A 15,676-nucleotide genomic window follows, 5' to 3' on the forward strand; every position below is an offset into this window, starting at 1 on the left:
GTCGTTAAATCATCTTGAAAAAACAATGTGTTCCTCCGTTTCATCTCGCCAGTAAATCTCCCATTGAAGTCGGGACCACCTAGTGTTGATGGGCTGAGGAGGGGGGTGCCGAATTACAGAATGGAGAGAGGAATTAAATTAGGATTGAAAAATAGGAAGGCAAGCACAGCAGGGGCCTTTCGTTTGTGTTTCATGATTCCTAGAGAAGCAGACAGATAGTGGTTTACTTTTATCAAAATGGATTCATCCCGGCAAACGGGAGGCGATAGCAAGCTTGGGAGCTGAGGGCGGTCTGGGGGAGATAGGGAGGAGCAGCTTCCCCAGGTCCTCGGAGGCCCGCTGGGGGTCTCACAATGGGAAGCCTGTGGGGTCTGTCCTGAGGCCCTCCGGGTGGGTCTTCTTCGCCCGATTCCTTCTCCTTCCTAAACAAGCATGCTCCTGAGGGCCCGGACCCCCGGCCTTGCCAGCCCCTCTCCAGAGCCCCTGCTCCCTGTCCCCACTGCAGTCAGATCGCTGGTCTCCCCTTCTATCTGCGTCCCTCTCATTTCTTCCACGGCGTAGCCGGAGCGATCTTTCCAAAAGAGAAAGTAGATCATGCCACTTGCTGCTTTAACTCCCTCCAGCGGCTTTCTGCTGGGCTCAAGGGGGGAAAAACACAACCCACGGTTCTGAGGATTTTCTGCAAAGCCCTCCCCGACTTCGTGCCCCCTCGGCGGTGCCCTGACGCATGCCCGCCCCCAGCTGTCAGTGCCCCGATTCCTCTGAACAGACCCCCAGCCCCTCTTCCTGTTTTCCCGCCTGGGATGTGCCGCCTTCAATCTGTCACGTGTCCGGCGCTCCCCAACCTCCCGTCTCCTTCCCCCGACCCTCTGCCCCTGTTTAAAGCATGTGGCCTATCCTAGGCCCCCACGCTGCCCCGTGTTTCTTGGTGGCCCCTCGTTCTAAGAAATTGTTGACTTTTTGTTTTGTGCTCAATACATGTTAGCCATTAGGATTGTTATCTACCTGAGTCTTCTAAGTGAGGGCTTCCCTGGTGGCTCAGATGGTAAAGAATTTGCCTGCAATGCAGGAGACCCAGGTTCCATCCCTGGGTTGAGAAGATCCTCTGGAGAAGGGAATGATTACCCACTCCAGCTTTCTAGCCTGGAAAATTCCCTGGACAGAGGAGCCTGGTGGGCCACAGTCCGGGGGGTCGCGGAGTCGGACAGGACTGAGCAACTGATACTTTCACTCACTGATAAAGGTGGAGCCCTGGACTTCGACCTGAGCCAGGTCACCGGACACAAAGCTGACGCCCTCTCTAAGGTCCTGCAGGGCGGGGCTGCCGCGGCTGAACGCATCACCCACACACTCCACAAATGCCCAAGCACTTCAAGGAAGGACACTGCCCTTGGGCACCTGCCTGTCCGCGGCTCACTAGACAAAGCTGACCCATCCAGGCCGAGGCCGCCGTCTGAACATCCTCCAGGCTCTGCCTGCTCGGCCGTGTCTCTCCAGCTCATTCCTGGGCCAGGCCCCCTTCGCGCTGAGGGATGTGCATTTTCCGGGACGAGCACACATACTCTCTCTCGCAAGGCTTCACTCTCACTGTTCCTTCTCCCCTCAGGACTCCCCCACCTGGCAGGTGTCCCCTGGTCGCCCCAGCTCAGCCTGCTCTCTGCTCGAGGCCAGACTCCCCCAGCCCTGGGGCCCACCGGTCCAGCACGCTCTCCGGGGCGGCGCCGAGCTTCGGGGAGGGCTCTGTCTCTGTGACTGGCAGCTCTGGTCCCTGCCCGGCTCAACAGGCTGCCCCATCCCAGCCCCAGCCACGGCCCCCAGCACACGACAGGCCTTTACTCTTCAGTGACTGTCTCCAACTTTGTCTTTCCCTGTTCCTGAGACAGGACTTGTGACTCGGTTCCAGCACATTCTAACTGTCCTGGTTGCTGTTATGATTCCAGCTGTTAGACACTTTCATGTGTCTTTAATTCTAGGGATGCTGTGTTTTAACACGGATGAAAGATACCCTCTTTAATTCTATGTGCCTGATACTGTACCAGGAGGATTCTTCAGTTCAGTTCAGTCGCGTCCGACTCTTTGCGACCCCATGAATTGCAGCACACCAGGCCTCCCTGTCCATCACCAACTCCTGGAGTTCACCCAATCTCATGTCCATCGAGTTGGTGATGCCATCCAGCCATCTCATCCTCTCTCGTCCACTTCTCTTCCTCCCCCCAATCCCTCCCAGCATCAGAGTCTTTTCCAATGAGTCAACTCTTAGCATGAGATGGCCAAAGTATTGGAGTTTCAGCTTTAGCATCATTCCTTCCAAAGAAATCCCAGGCCTGATCTCCTTCAGAATGGACTGGTTGGATCTCCTTGCAGTCCAAGGGACTCTCAAGAGTCTTCTTCAACACCAAAGTTCAAAAGCATCAATTCTTAGTAGGTTTTAAAAGAGGCTAACTTTATAATGGGGTTTCCCAGGTGGCTCAGAAGGTAAAGAATCTGCCTGCAATGCAGAAGATGTGGGTTTGATCTCTGGGTTGGGAAGATCCCCTGGAGAAGGGAATGGCAACTCACTCCAGTACTCTTGCCTGGGAAATCCCATGGACAAGGAGTCTGGTGGGCTGCAGTCCCTGGGGTCGCATGGCTGAGCGACGGACACTTCCGCACGCAACCTCATGACGTGGTCTCAGGCCGGCCTATGTGCAACCGCTTGACAGAAGAGGCTGCCGAGGGCCAGAGAAGCGACGTGACCTGCCCCTGGTCTTTCAGCTGAAAAGTGGAGACCTGGTCCCGAGGCCCAGCTCAGCAGTTCAGGGCCCACGTTCCTCCCTGCTGAGCTCTGCCTTGGGCTCCTTCACAAGACTTCTAGACATCAGGAAGCCTCCATCATCTGAGATTTTGTGACGGTCCTTCCCTCGGCTTCCAAAGTCCTCCCCCGGCTTTTCATCCTCCTGCATTTCTGGGATGATGGGGTCCGGCTTGGTCTTTGACTGCTAAACCAGAGCAAAAACACCATCCAGGACGGGCCCGTCTCCATGGTTACTACACACCAGAGGATCCACAGGAAGGCCGCAAAGGGGGACGTGGAGGCTGCAGCCAAGGGGTGGGGGGGTCATAAACAATTAAACACGACAAGATCCGCTGGTGAACAAAAATAGAATTATTTGACTGTGAAATCGAGTAATGTAGCATTGAAAATAACATAACCTGAAACATCATTTTTTTCCTCCATAGATGAAAAAAGTACCAGATACAACCATGCACGTTGAAAGTGCCAATTTTCTGGAGGGCCCGAGTGGTAGGGAGTTGTCTATGTCAAAGATTTGAGCTTTTGAGATATTTAAACTTTTTTTTTCTTTTTGCCCATTCATCTTCTCTCCCATACAAATGAGTTACGGACGGGATTCACATCTCACACTTGGGTGTAGCACCTGGCAGAATTTAACCCAGGGGATCCCTGAAAGGTGATGGGAGAGTTTTTAATCTAAGAGGCCAGCTTGAGCGAGATGGTCCTTTGTCCACACCTAATTTCTAGCTCCACCGCATGCTGGCTGTATGAGACCACCGATCACTCGCCCTCTCTGAGAGCTGGTTTCCTCCCTTGTAAGCTGGGCGCAGTCAGCGGTCTTTCTTCAGAGAGCTTAGGGTTAAGAGGAATTGAGGTCGTGTACACGAAGGGCGTAGCACAACAGCTGTAAATGGTCCATAAATGTTAATCCTCTGTCCCTGCCTACTGACACCAGGGACAAAAGTGAGTGGCCACACGAAGGCAGGCACTGTTTCTAGCTTTCCTCTTAACCCCACAAATCAGCGACGGCATCATCAACGCATCATTTGCACTGAAATGCATGGGGCACCAAGGCAGACCTTCCCACCTACGTGTGACGACGCAGCCACGGGGAGGCCGGACTGCTGGGAATGGAGATGTTCCAGGGAGCTGGTGGCAGGGAGAGGAAGGGAGAGTCAGAGGGGAAGACGGCCTCCCCTCCAGGGCCCAAACACCGCCCAGCACTGTCATCTCCCCGCACAGCTGCTGTGCTTCCATCTGTCCTGTGGTCTCTCATATCTCTAAATCAAATGGCACAGTCCACCTCATCCTGATTTAAGCTTTAAGTAAACAAAAGAGGATTTTTTTTTTTTTTAGGTAGGTGATCAAGAGAGGAGAGGAACACACCCTTGTTCAGTGGGCCAGACCCAGTGCTGAGCGCCGCCCGGAATGTGCGCTGTTCTACCGGATCCCGGACTCAAGCTGAGACCGGATGGGAGCTGCGCTGACTGCTCCCATCCGGGCCAGCCTCCCTGATCAATCCGCACGCCCATTCTTTTCACAAGTCTTCACAGCACCGCTGGAGAATGAGCCCAAGAGAAGGGCCCTCTGTGCCTAAAGATATCATACGCTTCCTACCAGTCAAAAGCAAAGAGATAAAGAGCACTCTAGATAGAACATCCACCAGCACTTTCTGCAGTGCCCTGGACTCCTGGGCTTTGGGAAGTGAGTGTCCTTAACAGCAGGACCAAGTTCTCTAAAACCCTGGCGTGTGACACGCGCCCGGGGCTCGCGGCCTCCCCGTCTCCTGCCAGGTGAGCCTGGATTTAACAGGAGAACACGACATGCAGAGATTTCCCGCAAACTCCTGCTCTTTTGAAGGAAGAGACAGGAAAGGCAACCCCAGCACGCCAAACCCTCTTCTATTTCGGTACCCTTGACGCATTCTGTTATCTCTGTGGCCTCCATGTCTGTTAACAAACTGCCCTGCGATGCTGGCAGGGCGTGGCGGCGAGACCGATTTAAAACCCCTGCATTGCTAAAACTGCACTGTTCTTCATCACGTTGAGTCATTTTTATGTGAAGTGTCAAGCTCCCTAACAAATAACTCCTGCCAGACAAATCAAGTTCCTCGTCTTAGAGCTGCGGCTAAATAGTTTATAGCTTTAATCTGCTCACCGAGGTGTGCAGTCTATGACAGTAATTATAAATGCAAGGAGAAATTATAGCTGAATGCTTTAACTGCATTAGGAGCTGTTTGATGAACAATCATGAGCGCCTGCTCATTTCCAACAATAGAGGGCAAGTTGGTGTCAATGCATTAGAAAGATTTCAGTTCTGCATGGCTTTTTCTCTCATTTACCACGGAATGTCACTTGTCTCCTATAAAGCAGAAAAAAAGCACCATGGAACGCTTTAAACTTGATCGTTAAAAAAAAAAGACAAAGAGAAACGCAGGAGAAAACTGTTTACCGTGATGACTTCTGTTTTTTTTTTTTTCTTCTGTTTGCTTGGCAGCAGGTTCAGTTTCAAATTAGTTCGTTAAAGGTAACTGCTTGTTTACTTACTAGGGGCCTTAAAAAAACCCCACCCCAAGCCATTTTTGAAAAACCTTTACAGAGAAAGACTTCTTTCAATGAAGGGCAAGTTCAAGACCCGCCCGGGCAGAGGCGCCCGTGACGGTGTGTGTCCCTCTGCTAGATCTGACCCTCTGTCTGTAGCTACCTAAGCTAATGACACAATTTAGCTCCTTATTTTCCCCTCCTCACTTTTGCAGAAAGACGTTTTTAATTTAGCTGAAGAATTACACAAATGTATTTTAAAGACATAAATCCATATAAAAAATATGAGCTAATTAAAACATTGCACTCCCTGTCGCTCATGGATTTTCAATTTAGCGAAAGAAAAAAGAATTGCATCTGGTTAAATGAAAAGATGATACTGATGGCAGATTGGAGTAAATGAAAAATAATGTTACTCTATATTAAAGCACCAAATTATACCCGTCAGGACAGAGCATTCAGAAGTCCAAATGAGGGGGAAAGTGCAACGAAGGCGGAGATGCATCGATGCAAAAGAGGGGTTAAGCCAGAGCGCGCGGAGGAAATGAAAATGTGACCGGAGGGGACGCGTTTGTTTCTTGCTGCTTTAGAAACGCTGAGGTCTCAAGCCTAGCCCTGTTTCAGATTTCACATCTTGCTTCCCCAAAATGAGAGTCAAGATGAGGATTAAAAATAATAGCAATTCTCACATAGTTATTTTCCCTGGGATTTAGATCATTTCTTGGTGAGATGCTCCACAGTGAATGTATCATTACTTGACTGAACAAGGAAATTATGTGAAAGAGAGTGAGGATGTGTGGGTTCTTCCCCAGGTCGGTCCCTAGCTCCTGAAGCTGTGGTTTATATCTGGAGCCTCCCGGAGGCTGAGGCAAGCTCTTATCATCTCTGCACACGTATGCCACACTTCATAGACTTTTTTCTGAGCTGCTGGATGGATTCCTGGGCTTGGGTAGCACCTGGAAACCGTCAAGCATGATGGAGGAGAAGCCAAGATGCAGGAGAAATGTGATGAGAGCCGGGCCATCCTGGGCTCGAATCTTACACTGTGTTCTTAGGCAAATCACAGACGCCTCTGAGCTTTTGGCAAAATCAGGATGATCTGAATACCCAGGCCCGGCTCATAGAAAGAGGCCAACAGGTCTCAGCTGTCATTGCTGTTATTATCATTAAATAGTAGGTCAGCATTTCCTTGGGCTTCCCAGGTGGCTCAGTGGTAAAGAATTCACCTGCCAAGCAGGAGACACAGATTTGATGCCTGGGTTGGGAAGATCCCCTGGAGAAGGAAATGGCAGCCCACTCCAGTACTCTTGCCTGGAGAATTCCATGGACAGAGGAGCCTGGGGGGCTACAGTCCGTGGGGTCATAAAGAGTCGGACACAACTTAAGGACTAAACAACGTTTCCTTGGGGCACTGGCCTAGGTGTCAAGTGGCTCAACCCAGGAAGACTCTGTAAGTTCTGTGCTCTTTGGGCAAGGCTGAAGAACGTGATGGGGCCCTCGAGATGTTGCCTAGAACTAACTCTTCTTGTGGACCTACTATGCGCCAGGCTTTATGGAAAAGAAATTCATACTTTTACTTGATTCTCATGGATTTCCTCTAGAGGAGAATTCTGTCCACGTTTCAAAGACACAGAAGTGGGGCACATCTTAGAGACGGTGGGGGAGTTAGGGCTTGAGTGCAGCCCTGCAGGCCCGGACTCACGCTGGTCTGTCCCACTGTCCCCTCCTCCGCTGCCCCCAGGACCGGCCCCTGCTGTGCGCTCCATTCAGCGTCTGCCCCAGAGCTATCTGCACAGGCAGCCGCCCAGGCAAACTCCTGTCCTGGTTGGTCACCGGCTTACTCTCTGGGATTAGCACAGTGTTTGGCATGGAGTGATGGCTTTCTTGCTGGGCTGATACTGAGAGAGGCTCAGAGATGGTGGAGATGTGAGGAATTTGTGCAGACTCTCTCTGCTTCCATTTCTTCCCCTGTGGAGTGGTTGAATCAGTCCCTACCTCATACGACTGTTTGCGAGAATCAAGTGAAATAGTGTCTCTGTGGTTGCATGCCGCAAGCCTGGCACATTTCATCAGCATGGCTGTTGGGTCCTCTCTACACTGCTTTGCTAATAGAGTCTGGTGACGAAAGATGAAAGAGAGGAAAGAAGGTAGGCAGGGAGAAATGGAGGGCGGAAAAAGGAGAAGCAAGGAAAGAAAGACTGTTGTTTACCAGATGAAGGCAAGGTTGACGCCTGTAGTAGCTGTGAGTTGCTGTTGTTTAGTTGCTAAATTGTGTCCAACTGTTTCTCGACCCCATGGACTGTAGCCCACCAGGATCCTCGGTCCATGAGATTTCCCAGGCAAGCATACTGAAGTGAGTTGCCATTTCCTTCTTTAGGGGATCTTCCCAACCCAAGATGGAACCCTCCTGCATTGGCAAGCAGGTTCTTTACCACTGAGCTACAAGAGAAGCCCACCCACGGGTTAGCCCAGCTCACCACTGAGCTACAAGAGAAGCCCACCCACGGGTTAGCCCAGCTCACCACTGAGCCACAGGAGAAGCCCACCCACGGGTTAGCCCAGCTCACCACTGAGCCACAAGAGAAGCCCACCCACGGGTTAGCCCAGCTCACCACTGAGCCACAAGAGAAGCCCACCCACGGGTTAGCCCAGCTCACCACTGAGCCACAAGAGAAGCCCACCCACGGGTTAGCCCAGCTCACCACTGAGCCACAAGAGAAGCCCACCCACGGGTTAGCCCAGCTCATCTTCTTCTTCCCAGGCCGTCAGGGTTGCCAGGTCTAGCACAGAATGCCTGGTTACATCGAAACCTCAGATAAGCAATGAACACTTTTTAGTATAAATATGGCCCATGTGCTATTTGGGACATGCTTATTCTAAAAATGTATTTGTCATTTACCTGAAATGCTAGTTTAGCTGGACACCCTATGTTTTATCTGGGAGCTTCGCATGCTGTTCACCCTGAACATGGGTTTTATCAAATCATCCACAGCAAGGGTGGCAGCTTATTGGACTATACTTCATTCCTTCCATCAGTTTCAAGGTCAGGTGCGAGGCTAAACTTGCACACTCTGTGCACTGTGGTAATGACTATAATTTCCAGTCCTTCTGCATCTTAGACTCATCGATTTGCTCTTTGTTTAATTTCTGATTTTCAAGAGCATGTGGTTTCTAAAGGTATATACAAATACCTACTGAAATTGTCTCAGATTACTTATGTCCTGAATGAGGGATGCACATGAAACATATTCTAATTAATTTCACATGAAAAGTTGCATCATTTAATATTTGGCAGAGAATTTTATAGAATTTAAGACTTATCTTTTTTTAAAAAAAGACCTAAGAAAAGAAATTAAATTCAGATCGAAATTCCCATCTTGCATAGAACATAGATACTGTAAAACTCTCAAAATTTCCATAAAACCGTGACCATCTCTCCCAAAATGACATATCATTTTTGTACAATTCATGTGATCAGGCATCCTAACTGAAATTAGAGTTCCAGATAACAGTGATCTCATTTTGTGATCATTTAGAAACACATAAGCATCATTCTGAGCAGTGGGCAAGGATTTGCATGCATATTGTTGTCAAAGAGGGCCGTGGGGTTGGGGGGGTCGTTTGCGACTGACCAGAGCCCCAGAAAGCTGCCGCTGTGCAGGTGTGGGAGCTGTGGGGCGGGGGGGGGGGGGCAACCGTAGTGTTGACGTGAACACCGTTTTTTAAGTGCACACGGCACATACAGTCTGCACGATTTCCGAACACCCAAACCTGTTTTTCTGTGATCTGCTGTCAGAATCACAGCCCACCAGTGTTCATCTAAGGAGGGAGCTTTGCTTTCATATAATGATAATTCTGTAATATGATGCTTTGAAGGTCCAAATCAGAAATATTTATTCCGTACAGACACAGAAGGATGAGACCAGAGCTAGCCCATCTATGTATTTAATAGACTTTTAAGTACCTTTGAGTTGGCCACGACTGAGCGACTAAAGAGCATCAAGTCCCTTTGTACAGGTTTTTCCCACTTACTGGGTTTTCTTGGATTCCCTAGAACAGTTATGTGTGTTTCAGATTTTGACTGAGGCTTTCTGTTTCTCCTTATTCTGTATCTACATATTGTAATGTTTTGACTATGATATTAATTTTAAAAAATGATTACAGACCTAACATGGAAAAGGTGGAAAGCTGGTCTTTATTTGTAGCACAGATAAACATACTTATTTGTCGTTTTCATCTGGTTTAGACCTACCACTCTGAGACTAGAAACATTTTTCTGTGTGTGTTCTGTGTGTATCCACCTTTTTTTTTGGAAGGACCAGGAAAGCATAATAGCAAGTTACATAAAATGTAAAACATTGTATAGCAAATAAACAGGTGTCATGAAAGCCCAAGCTCACACATACGTTCAATAGATGTATTTCAGCTTTTCTTTCAATATAGTGTGAGCTGGACAAACCATGCTTAAGAAAGCAAGAGAGGAATCTGCCAGTAACACATTTTAATTATCATGATAAAAACATGCAAACAAACCCAAAGTCATCATCTGGGCCAGATAGCCATCTGCGTGATGGGATGGGTTCCCCTGCCATCAGAGGCTCTTAGATCATCTCCCTGAGGGGATAGTTCCAGATTTCAACCCCTTGTTTCATTCTGACCGTCCTCGCATTCAGTAAACCCCCCTGTGTGACGTGAAGCGAGCCCACATCCACACCACAGCCACACCCGCCCCCACCTGCAACTCTGCTCCTGCTGGTCGCTTGATGGCTGGACCTGAAATCTCCTGTGTAACAAGCGCTCTGACCGTAGGAGGTGGGAGGGCTTATACAGTTGATCCTGAGCAGCATGTGTTTGAACCTAATGAGGCCACCTATAAGTGGAGTTTTTTCGAAAGTGTAGATAAATACTACAGTTCTACACAGTCTGGGTTGGTAGAACCCACAGGTGCAGAACCTCGGATACAGGAGAAGCAGGACTACGGAGGAGCGGTCATGGGGGCGCCGACTGGCAGTTACACACGGGTTTTCTGCTGTGCAGAGGGTTGATGCCCCTAACCCCTGCGTTATTCAAGGGTCAACTGCATGCTATTATTAGCTATTCATATCTTATCTCATATGTAACTAAAAAGACTAATCTGTATGACATAAACTGGGTTGGCAAGAGCCAGAGTTTTAAGTCAGGTGGGGTCTCACTTTGGGTTGCGGCCCCGAGTGCAGGACAGTTGATATATGCGTGGGAGTTTCCAGCACATGGGGGCGGTATCATGCCGGGGAGGAGAGGAAAGGAAGGAGAGAAAATACACAGCGGGCGACGAAAATAGTTTCCGCCTTGTTTGTGCCCAGTATTTGAAAATGGCTGGTGTGACTAGTCTGCCAAGGTATTTGACCTTGGAATCTGTCTGCCTTCCTGAAGGTGACAGGGATCGGCTGGGCCCTGCTGACTCTGCCAGGCATGGAACTTCGACGATACGTGATGCAGATTATCTCGAAGCTGTGGGACCCCACGTGCATTGGCAATGAGTGTGCCATTTGCTTCTTTATATAAAAAAGTCTCAAGCCATGCATTGCATCTGCCTTTGCTAAAGGTGAACTCTGATATTAGCTTTAACTTAAGAGCAACCAAAAGACCGGGGAAGAAAATAAGCTTCCTCTCTTTTCATCTGGGTGTCCTGCAGAGAAGACTATTTTCCTACCATCCAACTACAGGGCACATGCCCTTTCACAGGAAACCGAATGCACAGGAAATAAACAAGCTGGACAGGGAGGGCAGTGGAAGGTAGCAATTGCTGCAAATAAGCTGCCAAAAGCGTTAATTATAACTAATAATGATAAAGCCAGCTTTAATCTATTCATGAGTTGATTAAGAAATCTCTGTCGAGTGGCTGCCCCCAGGAACTCCACAATCTTTATCCTCTTGCTCACTATTTCTTTAAAATTTTCATCACTTTATAAGTCATTAGCATGACTATAGGGAGGGGAGGTAGGGAAACGGGATAGTAAGAGAGGTTGGTGCTTGTCAATGACAATGAGGCAGAGCCTTAACGGGACCTCGAGACGTGGGCTGGGTCACTAAGGAGATCGTGAGTCAAGAAGCAGTAACCTGTGAGCTCCGACTCTCTACATCCTTCCTGTTCTATTCCCCAACGCTAAACTGCGGAAATGGAGAGAATGGTTAGGACTTATTTATGTTCTGGTCTATTCTATTCTACAGTCCTCTCGCGGCAGGGAGAGGTCAGCTGCCTCTAAATAGAACCATCTCCCCTCTAGAAGCGCCTCACAGAGTCAGCGGCACGAGCACCTGGAGCACACCCATACCTGCAGAGCTATTCTTCGTCCGCGTCTGTTACAAACTGAGAGTGGTGTTCGGGGGACTTGCTGTGCGTTTTGCTTAGGTGGAGTTTTACCGCATGTTTGCTCACAAATGTCCGGCAGCACAACTTACACTTGAATTTAGAGTCCGTGTCCTCTTCGCCAGCTGTGCTTTCCGGGGACCGCTGAGCCGACGACACCCGGGAGATCTCCTGCTCCGCTTTGCCTTGCTGCTCCACAGCCAGGCGGGTCATGTCCTTCATCTGGAAGCCCAGGTGGGACTCTAAGTGGCTGATGTAGGTAGACGGGGTTCGGAACTGGGAGGCACAGTCACTGCAGTAGAAGATGGGGTGGCCTTTGTCCATGTTTTTCAGGAACTTGGTCCCGCCCGTTTTCCTAAGCTGGTACTTGACGTTGGCGAGCCAGTGGCTGATGGTGGTCATCGAGAGTCCCGTAAACTTCGAGATCTGCATCCGCTCTTGCGGGCCCAGGTCGGACAGCAGGTATTTGCCCTCGGAGGTCTGGAAGAGGCTGGAGGCAAACTGAGCCTGCAGGATCAGAAGATGCTGGGGGTTCCAGTTGGACTGCCGGCCTTTCCTCTTATGCAAGGTGGAGACCTCGCTGGACACGTCCTCGAAGCGCCTGACATCCATCTCCAGCTTCACGGGAGGGACCCTGGGGGAGGTGGCGGGCTTCGGGGTGGTGGCCTTGGGGAGGACCTTGACCATGTCGGCGATGTCGGACAGGGCGTGCTTCTGGGGCGGGGACGTGCAGGACTGTGCTTGCGAGGACTCGGCCTTCTTGCTCTTGGACTTGGTCAGGTCGATGGGCTGATCGTTGTTCTCGAACAGATAGCGTCTGGACACGCTGGCCGGCCTCGTGGAGGGGGGACTCAGGACTGGCTTGTCCATGACGCTGAGGCTCGGCTTGTGAAACATGGACATTGTGCTTGAGCTTGGGCTGGAGCAGGAGGGCGTGCGCAAGGGTTCTGTGGCTTTGCCCAGGTGATTGTTCAGGACAGACTGCAGGGCGCTGAGTGGGTTGATGCCTGGCAGGGCCGCTGCAGGGTTGGCGATGGCGCAGCCGTTGCTGAGTGGAGACGCTGGCTCCAAAGCCGGGGCTTTCTCTTTCTCACTGCCCTCTCTCATCAGCTTGTCCTCCTCCTTCGGGGGACGCGGCTCAACCTTTTTAGACTCCGCAGGGGGTTCGCTTTTGCAGAAAGCATGCCCCTCGCTGTGGCTGAACGAGGACGCCTCCTCACAGGGACTTTCTTTCCCACACTCCCTCACCGCTTCCTCTTTGTCCGTCAGCTCCTTCTTCACTTGCGTGTAAGGGGCCAGGTGTGCAGGCACGGAGACCAGGGGCATCACTTTCCACTTGGGTGCGATCGGCCTCAGCTTGTTGCTGAGGTTGGGTCGGATCTGAAGGACTTGGGAGCCCATAGGCAAGGAAGGCTTGGTGCCCTCCGAGAGCTGGTAGGCGGCGTGGATGCTGGGGTACGCGCTCCAGCTGGGAGCCCCATTCTGGGCTTTGTTGATGGCGGTGGTAACAGTATTTTCCAAAGACTTCAAAATGTCCCCTCCGCCCTTCGAGCCATCTTCCAAGTCCTCCTCCCTCAGATACTGGTACTTTATCGTAGGATCTAGTGGCTTTTGGAGAGGGTCTTCATAGTCCTCGCTTTTCATGACTTTCTCATCCTTGTTGATCTCCTCTGGCTTTTCCTTTTTGCTGTCCTTCTTCAGCTCCGTCGAGGAGGCTGCGGCATCAGAGGCAGAGTTACTTGATGGCTTGGGAGCCAGGGCATCACTGTTTGGGGCATCTGACAATGACTGCATCTTCTCCACAGCCAGTGGGTCCAGCACCAGCTGCTTGCCTTTCTTGGAGGCGGAGCTGGTGACCTTGAGAAAGTGACCGGTGACCATCATGTGGGTGGTGAGCTGCTGCAGAGTGTCGTGGGAGCTCCCACACTCCATGCACTTCAAGATCTGGGACTTGCAGGCCTCGAACTGCCAGGTGTAGCTGGCACCGTTTTGGTAGCCGTAGCGGTTGTTGCAGGACAGTTGGAGGTTGGCGTTCTTCTGGGGCGGAAACGAATCTGCAAACGACCCAGTGGTTGAATCCGGGGAGCATGGCCGATTGACGTCGAAGACGCGTTTCTTGGCGGGAGTGACCATTTTTGATGAAATGGTTGGGACTGGCTCCTTCAAAGGCACTTTTTGGTAATGTTTTGTTTTGATCATGTGGACACTCAAATCTTGGAGGGAATCGAAGGAATCACCGCAAAACATGCATTTCAGGACCTTTTGAGCATCCTCCTTGTCCATATCCTGGAAAGCCCTCTTTCGGGGCTTGGAGTAGCTCGTGGGCCTGAGCTTGTCCTTTTTGCGGTTGTCGTCTTGGTAGTGGCCGGTTTCGTTCATGTGGACGGTCAGCTCAACCAGGGTGTCGTAGGCCGCGCTGCACTGCCGGCACCGGAACCTGCTGGCCCCGGTGAAAACAGTCCCGCACATTTTGCTGCTCTGCCGGTACAGCTGGACCGAGCTGAACAGGCTGGGCTTCGACACGGACCTCGAGGGCAAGTTCTGCTGCAGGCTTTTGGACAGAGCGTCTTGGTGCCAGTCGAAATCCGTCTTGTTGCCGCCGTTTCGGGTGTCACAATTCCGCCTCTCGCTGTTGGACAGCTTGAAGCCAAGACCCAGGCCCGACCAGTAGGAATCAGACAAGATGTTGGCGTAGACGGCGGTCATCTTATCCATGCAGCTGTGGGCTTCGTTTGGAAGCTTAGGGTGCACGCTGGCTTTCTTATCCGAGGCATCTCGGCCGCACACGCTCTTGATGTCTGACACCTGATCACTGGCATCGCTCAGCAGGGACTCGTTCTCAGCGTCCTGGTTGGACAGGTGGCTTCCTGGAGAGTTCTGGTAGCTGAAGCAGCCCTTTTGCTCAGGGCCTGTTTCCAGCTCCTCGTCTGTCCCTGCGTCATTGCTGCCCTGAGGTTGAGCTCCCGAACCACTGTCTTCCTCTTCCTCCTCTTCCTCTTTGATTTCCTCCTCTTCCTTCAGCTGTTCCTCCTGGGCATAGCCTGTGAGAGGAGAGGAAGAAGACATGAAATAACAATAGCGGGTGACATATTCCACGCCTACTTCCCCACTCAGACCAAGTGCCTCCCACACAGAATGAACAATTGAATTGACGCTTTTATGAACAATGAGCAATGAATAAAGGAAAAAGCCAAATGATGCCTTTTGTGCCATCTGACGCCTTCTTAAAAGAAAACTGGCAGGAGTCATCTTTTGAACCGTGGTGTTGGAGAAGACTCTTGAGGGTCCCTTGGACAGCAAGGAGATCCAATCAGTCTATCCTAAAGGAAACCAATCCTGACTATTCGTTGGAAGGACTGATGCTGAAGCTGAAGCCCCAATACCTTGGCCACCTGATGTGAACAGCTGACTCATTTGAAAAGAGCCTGATGCTGGGAAAGATTGAAGGAAGAAGGAAAAGAGGGTGACAGAGGATGAGATGGTTGGATGGCATCACTGACTCAGTGGACGTGAGTTTGAGTAAACTCCGGGAGATAGTGAAGGACAGAGAAGCGTGGTGTGCTACAGTCCATGGGGTCACAAAGGCTAGCGACTGAACAACAACAATCGTTCTTTATAAATGCTTAGCATCCCAAGCTAACCATTTTAATGTTTAAGGGCCATCGTCCTAATACTCCTGTAACGGGGCGGTCTCTAAATTCACGTGCATGGCTTTCAGGAAAGCTGGACTGAAATTCAAATCCTATCAAAGACTTCTCTCTGCAAGAAGGACATTGGCTCATAAGCAAACTAAGACGACCCTTGGCATCTTCATGGTAAGGTTTACTGTGACACTCGACCCTGTTGGCATACAATCATCTTAATAAATCATTTTTGAGTGCTCAGAAGTAATTTGGACGCTCAGCCACTATATTTTTGAGAGCCAGTGTCTCTTTGGGTACAACGGCTTTATTTGTAGAGAGTCGCACAGCAGGAAGAGAGATTATGGAGTATCAAATAAAGTCTTCCACTGAT

General features: G+C 50.5%; 1 protein-coding gene across 3 annotated transcripts in view; it reads right to left on the reverse strand.

Annotated features, from left to right (window-relative positions):
• The window catches only part of TSHZ2 (teashirt zinc finger homeobox 2), a 494,051-nt gene that overhangs the window by 193,313 nt on the left and 285,062 nt on the right, over positions 1-15,676 (reverse strand). The window contains exon 2 of one of the 3 annotated variants that reach the window (XM_027558241.1): positions 11,755-14,703. In XM_027558241.1, the coding sequence (XP_027414042.1) occupies positions 11,755-14,703 (2,949 nt within the window). Of the gene's footprint in view, positions 1-9,487; positions 14,744-15,676 lie in introns of those variants that run through there. The other 2 variants (XM_027558239.1, XM_027558240.1) reach the window with 2 other exon arrangements.

Source organism: Bos indicus x Bos taurus, chromosome 13 (assembly GCF_003369695.1).
Source record: "Bos indicus x Bos taurus breed Angus x Brahman F1 hybrid chromosome 13, Bos_hybrid_MaternalHap_v2.0, whole genome shotgun sequence".
Taxonomy (NCBI): Eukaryota; Metazoa; Chordata; class Mammalia; order Artiodactyla; family Bovidae; genus Bos; species Bos indicus x Bos taurus.